General features: G+C 38.4%; 1 protein-coding gene across 2 annotated transcripts; it reads left to right on the top strand.

Moving 5' to 3' along the window:
• Positions 1–1,397: 1,397 nt before the first annotated feature.
• Positions 1,398–9,484, top strand: LOC133992513 (activin receptor type-1C). Of its 2 annotated transcripts, XM_062431151.1 has the most exons (9): positions 1,398–1,566; positions 4,179–4,191; positions 5,291–5,529; positions 5,769–5,999; positions 6,112–6,279; positions 6,841–6,997; positions 7,614–7,738; positions 8,025–8,155; positions 9,359–9,484. In XM_062431151.1, exons 1-9 carry the CDS (start codon positions 1,413–1,415, stop codon positions 9,482–9,484), a joined length of 1,344 nt encoding a protein of 447 aa, XP_062287135.1. In that variant the 5' UTR covers positions 1,398–1,412. The 2 variants fall into 2 exon arrangements, with proteins under 2 accessions (XP_062287135.1, XP_062287134.1); XM_062431150.1 differs by lacking the exon at positions 4,179–4,191 and having other exon boundaries at positions 5,287–5,529.
• The last annotated feature ends 455 nt before the right edge of the window (positions 9,485–9,939 follow it).

Here is a 9,939-nt window from a genome sequence, read left to right as displayed (position 1 = left end):
CAGAATATTTACTCATGCTTTTTTCCTACTTGGAAAGAGTATTGCAATAGAATACATGTGCAGTATACATGATTAAATGGCTACACTTCTAGGCTTCGAGGGGTCAAAAAGGCCAAAAAGGCCACTGATATAGTAATAAAATCCTCACACAGTTCATAAATAACTAACATGACTGTAGATTTTCTATAGTGGTTATCTGCAAGGTTCAAGATGACATGAAATTCAGGTTGAAATCAAAGAGAGTTTGTGGCTTCTGAGTTCTCTATGTAAAACATTTAAACTGGGCAGATGGTCAAGTGTTCAACTTTTTCACACATTTTTTTTTATCATAAGCAATTTATTTTCAATGTCTTTTTTTCTGTATTATCCCCCCCCCCCCCCTTTATTCCTGTATATTCTGTGATTCCAAGTATATGGTGACATATAGTATCTCAGTGGCTTCACATTTAATGATACAGAAGACTGACAGATGTCAAAAGTCAACTGCATCAAGACTCTCTATTTTCATGTCAACCAGGTTGATATGAGACATCTATGTCTTTATGTATGATGAAGCAATTTTCACCTATTTGTTGGTACTTGACAAAATATGATAAATAAAGAAAAGGTCCTGTGAACCTGGCAGTAGTAAATCTGTGAAGAACTGACATGTTGTCACAAAGATGCTTTGCATCAGCAGTGAATTTTCCTGTCAAAAAATATTTTCGTTGGGGAACGTTACAGCTAGACTTAGCTGGCATGCCAACCAATAATGGCACATAGATAACGAGTTTCAGACAGCAGCCACAGTTTATATTGGAAATTAGATAAATTATCAAATTATCGCTTCAAATCATCAAAAAGGTTACTGCTATGTCAGTGAAGTTAATTACAACTGTATTATTAATACCTGAATACTGTGTAGACTGTTGCTTATACTATGGATATCTTAGTTTATTTTTTTTAATGGTGCTACCTTGTCTTTAATCAAATACAATACAATAACAAATATTGTCATCATTTATGCTTGTGTTTTCCAGTGAGCCGGAAGTACAGCCTTGCTTATCAATCACTCACAGTCTTATCAAACAAAGCATGACAGCAGCTCCAAGTAGAACACAAGATTATCTGGGTGTTAAACTAAGAGGCATTACTCTGGTTCCTCCACCTCCAACCATTTAAGAGCATGGACCTCCTTATATAACAATCTGCTCCTAAAGAGTACTACTGGCTATGAAAGTCTTTGAATGATACTGTTTGTTTAGTGTTACAAATAAATTAATTTACTTGTGTTGTGCTGGAAAGTGTCTGTGGAGAAAATTATATAACCATATTAAGTAAAGCAATGTGTTTCAGGTCTGAAATGTGTGTGCCAGCTGTGCGCCAACCACACCTGTGAAACAGCAGCAGACGGCGCCTGCTGGAACTCTGTGATGCTGATCGATGGGAAAGAAGAGACTGTCAAGTCCTGCCTGTCGCCCTCCGAGATGAAGGGCCAGGTTTTCTGCTACAGCTCCCCTAATGTCTCCAAGAGGAACTGCTGCTTCACTGACTTCTGCAACAACAAGACTCTGCACTTAGACCCAGGTAGAGTCAATAAGATTATTTGAATTGTATTACCCCAACATGGGTTAAACACATGGCACTACTTTAAGTAAATCATATATTCAAGTGGTTTAAGATGAATAAACTTTCACCTAATGTTAAGAAAACTAATTTCATTTTATTTTGGACAAAAACTATAAATGTTTACACTGAGAATGTGCTTTTGAAGAGTGGCATACCTCGTGATTCCTTTGAGTAATTATAGATAAGTTGAACTGGAAATCACATATTAATATTATTTAATCTAAAATAGCAACACATATAATTTAAGCAGTACATTATAAATATATTTTCCCATTATTTACTCTTATTTAAGTTATTGCAATAATGTTTGGGTGATTATGCACAAAGTTTACAGATAATAGAAAAGTTTATTCCATGATTCTCATATTCTCTTTATATAAGGTCTGCTATTCTCAGTGTTTTCCAAATTAACAAACTTCAGGTTATTCAGTTCATTTAGCTCTATTACAGTAACACTCTGCCGTCTTGTCTTTCAGAATTATTTCAGCATACTTATTATTATTCACAACTATGAAATCAGAAACAGTCATCACCTTCAGCTTGTATTTTCAAGAACTACAAACACCCAATTTATAATTTCTGAGAGAGGTCCTACAATCTGGAATTAAATATCTATTAATTTTGTGAACTTGTCCCCAGAGATTAAAGACAACATGACAACAATGTCAACTCTTAATGCCCTTCTATCTTGAACAATAATGTAGATTTTGGTTGAGTGGTAAAATACTGATTGTAGTTATTTTGCTCCTGAAATATGATGTTGTTGCCTTTTGGCTCTTTGGCTCAGCCTGCACATCTATTGTGGTTGCATGGATACTATCTTATATTTTAATCTGTTATAATTTTAGCTAACTGTTATGTTCTATTTTATATTGTGCAAACAAGAAAACAAATGTTATCTTGGCAAATATTAACTCTCGTTCTGTTTTAGTTTAACTTTGGTTTAAGGTGTTTTTTACGTAATTCAGTAAAGCTGATTTTTTTTTTTACACACAGTAGGAAAGACAAACCAGATTACGTAAAAAAAACATGAAAAAGAAGAAAACGGATTCCTCTGCTCAGACAGTCAAGTACTGCTCAGTAGTTACAGTATGCAGTCAACAGCAACAGTAGCCCAGTCACTGTGGGATTTCCCACTCATTCTGGCCCCGGCTAGACGAGGTGGATGCTGATCCTACTAGATCCTGTGACATAACAAAGCTGGCAGAGGCCAGGGGACGATGGTTAGTGATCCTCCCCTCCCTCCGCCTGATTTATAAATACTTTGTCAGGCATGTAGTCTAAGTGCAAGTTAAATGCCTCTCCTTGGGTCCGTTGGGTGGAAGTTGGCCTTAAAGTGGAGGGGGATTACTTACACCTGTGGATATACAACTGCAATGGAAAATGCTACACATAGCAAACATGGTTCATGTTTTACTGCAATAAATGAATTAAAGTGTAATAGTTTTTTGTGTACTTCTGACATATCCACTTTGAGTGCATCGTAACACTTAATGGGCTCATGTAAAATGGATCCATAAACTGATGAAATACATAAATCAAACTGTTTTTTTGCCACTTGGCAGAACCATAAGAAGCTGAAATTACACATAGTTGACATATTATGGCTTTGTAAAGTAGATGTGGTAGCAGAATTGCCTGTTAACCTGTCCAATACACTCTGAGCAAAACTGACATTCATTTGGAGTCGTGTTTCTGACCATGTGATAAATAAGCACAATATTCACATACCCCAGTTTTTGTCTCCACAAACACCTGGGGTAAATATCTGTTTATTTGGCTGCTGAACGCTCCAGTATGTTCATCAGCTGGCCACTAACTGTGTCTGTCTGCTGTGCTGGGCAGAGAGCATACAGTGGGTTTATCAAAGCTTTCTTGCTAAAAACATCTGCTTGCTGCTCCAGGAAAAGGGGTTGATGAGAATGGTGAGAGTGAACCAAATCAGTAGAGTTACAGGTTGGAAAACATAAATAACATGCTGAAAGACAGTTGAGTGGAACTGCAGAGTCAAAACTTCAATGCATATTTTAGACAGGGAAAACACAAGTTTCCTACTCCTGAATTTTTATGCTATTTTGAATGTTTACTCCTGGTCACAGTGTGAAATAACCACTGTTGACTGTTGATACTGCAGCCCGAGGCTGTTGGTGGTGACTGTGAATTAGGACACCAGAATCAATCTGTCCCATTGCCTCACTAAATAATTGCATGTGTTGTTTTAGAGTTTATGTTTAGCAGTGCTTTTACTGTGACTTCTGTAATGGTGCTTGGACAGTGATACACTGCAGTTGGCTGTAGTCGTTGTTGTGTTGCTGAACCTGTATGTTGTCCTTTAGCACTTTGACAGGGATATCCACTGTGCTGCCTTCTTCTTAGTCTAATCTCACTTCTTTACACAACACTTATTTAGCCTTTGTGTCCAAAAATCCAAACAGATCATGGACAAACAGCTTAAAAGTAGAATGCAAGTTTGCTGAGAAACAGTTGCAGTTTGTGAAAGTGTCTTGCCACTGGAGCAGAGGATAGTAATGTCTTGTTTTGCATCATATTTGGTGGGCTCCTGTTGGCAGGATATGTATTTAGGTAAAAGGCTAAAGATGTCTTAGGAAACTGTGATCTAGTTCAAGATGTGTTGGTTTGTACATTGATCCATCTGCAGATGTTGCATGTTTTGGTGAGGACATTTCTTGCTTTAGGGATTAAAAAAAAATGTTACTACTAAAGATAGATTCAGATGTTTTAAAAAGTCTGTATTATTACATTATGAGTAACTGGTCTCCACAATCATTCAGCTGAAGCTCCTATGAGGTTTCATCACTCCCCAAACTGACCCTTTGCAAGTGCTTTAATGCTATTAAGTGTTCTTGGCGCAATATTTTGTCAGCATGTGTGGACATCTCATATTATCACGGTGCCCAACAGCTCTGCCACTTTTGTTTGTGCCCAGGTCTCATCCAGATATGTCCACCCACAGACAAAGTGAAGGTCAGCAATCGAAATGCCTGGTTATATTGTTTTGCCAAACCCACGGTGTATTCCAAGGTCTCACAAAGTGCCAGTTTCTGCTGTTCAGTGCATGTCATTGAAGTGGAACTTTCTTTTCGAAGAAGATTGTACCTCTGTTTCTCTTTATTACTCTTGATCAATGGTATTTATGGGCCATGAGGAACATTTCTGGCACATTAAAGGTAAAACACATTTGTTGGCAGACATAACTTTGCATTTGCCAAATGTACAATTTCCAGTTTTAATATTGTCAACTGGTTGATGTCTTAATTTTTGCTGAGCTTGTGTGATTTCAGGAAAGTGTTTTTTCTGCAATTCATTACATCAGGCAATCCTGTCTCCATATTTCAGCAGCACCTATACACCAATGATAATGCAGCGTATTGTCCATGAGACCATTTCAGTCCATTGCCATGTTTGGCCACTAGAGGATGCTCAATGACAATACTATAAATATAAATGCACATGTCCTTTCATTTTGATGACTCTTTGTTCTAAGAATTGAATAAGCAAATGGGTTAACAGAAATACACTGAAAATATTGGTGAGACAAGTTTGGTGAATTCACATTGTCATGTTGTAATGTGTGTGTGTGTGTGTGTGTGTGTGTGTGTGTGTGTGTGTGTGTGTGTGTGTGTGTGTGTGTGTGTGTGTGTGTGTGTGTTTTAACAGAGAGGCCTTTGGAAGATCCTGGCTGGAGCAGGCTGCAGCTCTGTGTGGTGATCATCGTGCCCTCCTGCCTGCTGTGTATGGGGATCATACTGGGTGTGTTTGTTGTGCAGGGCCACCGTTGTGCCTACAGCAGAGCCCACAAGCAGGACCCAGAAGAGCCTCTGGATGATCAGATGCTCATGTCGCCTGACAAATGTCTCAAAGATCTGATCTATGACATGAGCACCTCGGGCTCTGGATCAGGTAAGCTGACTTAGTTGATATGATGATTCATGATGATGATTATTTGCTGTTCCATTCATTCTGGATTAAACTTCACTGCATTGCAATGAATGAAGCAAGTCAAATCAGAAACTTTTCAGGCTGTATTGATGTAGATGTATGCTATATAGCACTCCATCATATTTTATTTGCAGGAGCATGAACCTCTGCTGCTCATGCTCTGGCTGGTGGAAATCTTTTCTTTTTTGTTTGTCTTTCAGGGTTGCCATTGCTGGTCCAGCGAACCATAGCTCGAACCATTGTCCTGCAGGAGACCATTGGGAAGGGTCGATTTGGAGAAGTGTGGCGGGGCAAGTGGCGAGGAGAGGATGTTGCTGTAAAGATCTTCTCCTCCAGGGACGAAAGGTCCTGGTTCCGTGAAGCAGAGATTTATCAGACAATCATGCTCAGACATGAAAATATCCTGGGCTTCATTGCTGCTGACAACAAAGGTGTGAGAACACTTTGGATTGGATATAAAATAAGTTCAATAGGTATAATATCAAATATAGTTATAATTATAACTGTTCCAGCTGTAACTGTATTATTTGCTGTGTGCTGCAGATAATGGCTCTTGGACTCAGCTGTGGTTGGTGTCAGAGTATCATGAGCATGGCTCCCTGTTTGACTACCTGAACAGGTACACAGTCTCTGTGGAAGGCATGATTGTTCTCGCTTTGTCCATAGCCAGCGGCCTGGCACATCTCCACATGGAAATCATTGGCACACAGGGTAAGGCTGTATTACTGAACAAGACCATGAATTTTAAGACAGTTACTTCATATTGCAGGAGTTGAAGGATCAGTAAACCCATTGTATACTAAAATCTCAATGTACATAACAGATGAATTGTCTCACTACACTAATGGTTAGCCTATATATCTTAAAAATTGTTATCAGTTATCAGCTGAGAGTCTTTACTTAATTTGTTGTTTAGTCTGTGAAATGTCAAAAAAGTCATTTGCCAAGCTAGAGAAGCTTGACAAATGACTTAAAAGATTAACTGGGAAATTTGTTTTTGATTCATTTCTGACTAATTGATTAATCTTCTTATTGTTTCAACATTGCTGTAATAACACAGTATATCAGATATCAGTGATATGAAGTTTTATCAGTGGTTGTTGTATTACAGCTAGATGCACGTCAGAGCACCTCAAAACACTGGTGCATTTATTTGATGTAGTGATCCTGCAAAACATTCCATTTTCACTCATCACTAAAAGATCAAATATATATATATATATAAATGTTTTGGGGGGCTTTTAACCTTCCTTGTGTCCTGCTTGTTTCTAGGGAAGCCTGCAATCGCTCACAGAGACCTGAAGTCTAAAAATGTCCTGGTGAAAAAGAGTGGCACAGCAGTTATCGCAGATTTGGGTTTGGCTGTCAAACACGACTCCACCACGAACACCATAGACATACCGTCTAACCACAGAGTGGGAACCAAGAGGTTGGATTTACGTCAGAGTGCAACACACAAACATAAACACACAAAGCAGAAAATCCACCTGACAGGAACTGAAACTGGTAGTGACTGCACACCAGTTCCAGTTCATTTGATATGCTAGATTTCCCCCTGAGTTTACAAGCTAGTCAGGTTAAAACATTACTTTGAATCAACATTTTTTTAAAGAAACTAAATGTTTGAAACAACATGGAGTGAGTTGTCTTCCTACACACTATTTTCATTGTTAAACCCTTATAATCAAGAACACAGGTTTTTCACTGTGCTGTGGCAATTCAGTCCCACTAGTGATACCTAAAATAATATGTGTTTGTTAATAGACTAAACTTTAGACATTTCCTAGTGGTGCTATCAAAAGGTCAGAAGAGTCCAACTTTGAAGTACAGCATACAGTATCCCTTGGACTGAAATCATCAGTGAATGCCTTAGTTCTGCTTTTAGAGGAGAAGTCTTTGTTCTTAACAAAAAGTAATGCTTGATTCATGTTCAGATTGATGAACTAAACTTGTTTTTTCAGTAGTTGTTATAGATTAAGAAAATAGTCCAAGAAGCGCAGTGCCTTTTTTATTTTAATTGGCCTTAATCATTTTGTCCTCTGCAGGTACATGGCCCCAGAAATCCTGGATGAGACAATCAATATAAACAGCTTTGAGTCATTCAAGCGGGCGGATATCTACTCGCTAGGCCTGGTGTTTTGGGAACTGTCCCGGAGATGCTCTATTAGGGGTACCTTAAATGATGCGCTCACACACACAAGCACACAGACACTCATTTATTGCTATTCATAGAAATGTTCAATACGCAAGTCTTCTGCAAAACTGCTCTGTGGCACTAATGGTACATACATGAGCACTGATGAATCTGTAATAATCTCAATAATAGACAAGCATTGTTTTGTGCGCCTCGCAATGTTTTTCCGCATACAGGTGTTTTGTTTCAAAGTACTCATGGCGAGTCTTGTGCATCAATAAAAACATGATAAACAAAATGTCCATCTTTGTCTTTTTCACAGGACTTCATGAAGATTACCAGCTGCCTTATTATGACCTGGTGCCTTCAGATCCATCCATCGAAGACATGAAGAAGGTGGTATGTGAGCAGAAACTGAGACCCAACATTCCTAACCAGTGGCAGAGCTGTGAGGTAAGATGAGAAAGTCTCAGTATGTCTGATGTATCATCACCATGTAAAGCAACTGATGTTATAATGCTAACTTGTCACTAGTGTGTGGAAAAGACACATTAAAAAAACAAAAAAAAAACATGCCAGATGCTTAAAGGAACATTTTATTTCGATTTTTAATTTTAGCACGTTTATCTTCCTGGTTTGTGCTGAACTGACACAACTGAACTTCCTACTGAACTGAAAACAGAAACTGCCATTTGAAGTGCGATGTGGTGTGTTAGCATAGGAAAAAATGAACTACATGATAATAATCTCTGAAAATGAACTGAACAAAACAATTCTATTCAGCAGTGAGTCATTTCCGTCACTATTCTGTAGTTTTGGCCATCATTTCTCTCAGTACTGAAACTTACCATGGTCATTGGATATGAAAGTAATTGATTTGGGAACTTTGTAACCTCAAGTCCAATGAGGCAAGGAACACAAATGGCCAGATGATCAGACAGGCTCTAAAGAACAGTTTAAACTCATTTTCTAAACTACTTTAATTGGAGGTAAAAGCAGAAAGTAAACACATCTGAAATATAGGTATTAATCCCTCATTGCATGGGAAAACTGTGAAATGTGTGCAATAACTTGCAGTGTACCTGTGTGAAGTAAGATAGGTCTTGGTAAAACCAGGATATCTTCCTACATGCAGGTTTTTGCTTCCCAGCGACTCACAACACTGTAAAATGCTACCTTTAACAATATATTTAGCTTTACTGCATTTAGAAAAAGGTGCAGTGTTTCTGTGTTGCAAATGTTTGGTAAGTAGACAGTATAAAATTTGTTTTTGGAAAATGGCACCTGGACATGAAAGATGTGCATCAAAGGTTTCTTGAAGTTTGTTACTTATTTGATTGTCTGGCTGCTTGTGTGTCTTGCCTTGTCAGACTTCTCATTTCAAGCCATGAACAGGAAAAAATGTGGCCATATCTGTTTCTGACACCTGTCAATTCATCTAAAATCTTAATCCAAAAACTTTACAGAAACTGTACAAAACAAAGAGAAGGTTGTGTTGTTCATTTTTGATAATTGCCAGCGGGAGATTCATTGCACATATAACTAAAGCTCTTTACGTTATTTAATGTGAGAAGCTGAAACTTAAGTCTGCTGTCTATATGTTTGGTGACACACTTTCATATAAGTAATTCTTTGCTGTCTTTGTTGACACATTAGGCTCTGCGTGTGATAGGAAAACTGATGAGAGAGTGCTGGTATGCCAACCCTGCTGCTCGACTCACTGCTCTGCGGGTCAAGAAAACTGTGTCTCAGCTGTCTGCCATCAAGGATGTCAAAGATTAAATTGATTTGTTGCCCTGTGGATGAGCACTGGTGCAACAAGATGAAATGGGAGCAAACAAGGGAGAACCTGCCTCTTGAACTGCCTGAGGCTGCCCTCTTCAGGAAACGACCACATCGTTGACAGTCAGAGCGCTTATTCAGGTTGTTGATGGTGCCAAAGTATTGTAGAGGGTGTCTGTGGCAGCTTTGCATATAGACACCTACATTGTATGTTGGTTATTTGAACCAAACATCTGAATTTTTGGTCGGAAGAGCCATATTGAATAAAACATGTTTTATTTTGCTACCTCGGACATTTAAGTGCCCAAAGCCTAAAAGTTGCACATTGTGATGTTTTTGTGCCATATCATGTAGCAAACACCGTATTGTAGTGTGCTGACTGACAATCACAAAGGATACTGGAAAAGATACCATAACTGGTTTTTAAATGACATACAGACTGTATCTGATAATCT

The sequence above is a fragment of the Scomber scombrus genome, chromosome 13, assembly GCF_963691925.1.
Source record: "Scomber scombrus chromosome 13, fScoSco1.1, whole genome shotgun sequence".
NCBI classification, from domain to species: Eukaryota; Metazoa; Chordata; class Actinopteri; order Scombriformes; family Scombridae; genus Scomber; species Scomber scombrus.
The sequence above is the reverse complement of the archived record's forward strand: the minus strand, read 5'-3'. Positions and strand labels throughout refer to the sequence as shown.

What these genes read in the sequence shown, in the direction of transcription:
- LOC133992513 (XM_062431151.1), top strand. Translation starts at nt 1,413, where the DNA reads ATGCTGATCGATGGGAAAGAAGAGACTGTCAAGTCCTGCCTGTCGCCC. An exon ending in GGAAATCATTGGCACACAGG is followed by an intron (nt 6,280 to 6,840) that starts GTAAGGCTGTAT and finishes GCTTGTTTCTAG; the next exon opens with GGAAGCCTGCAATCGCTCAC. An exon ending in CCGGAGATGCTCTATTAGGG is followed by an intron (nt 7,739 to 8,024) that starts GTACCTTAAATG and finishes TCTTTTTCACAG; the next exon opens with GACTTCATGAAGATTACCAG.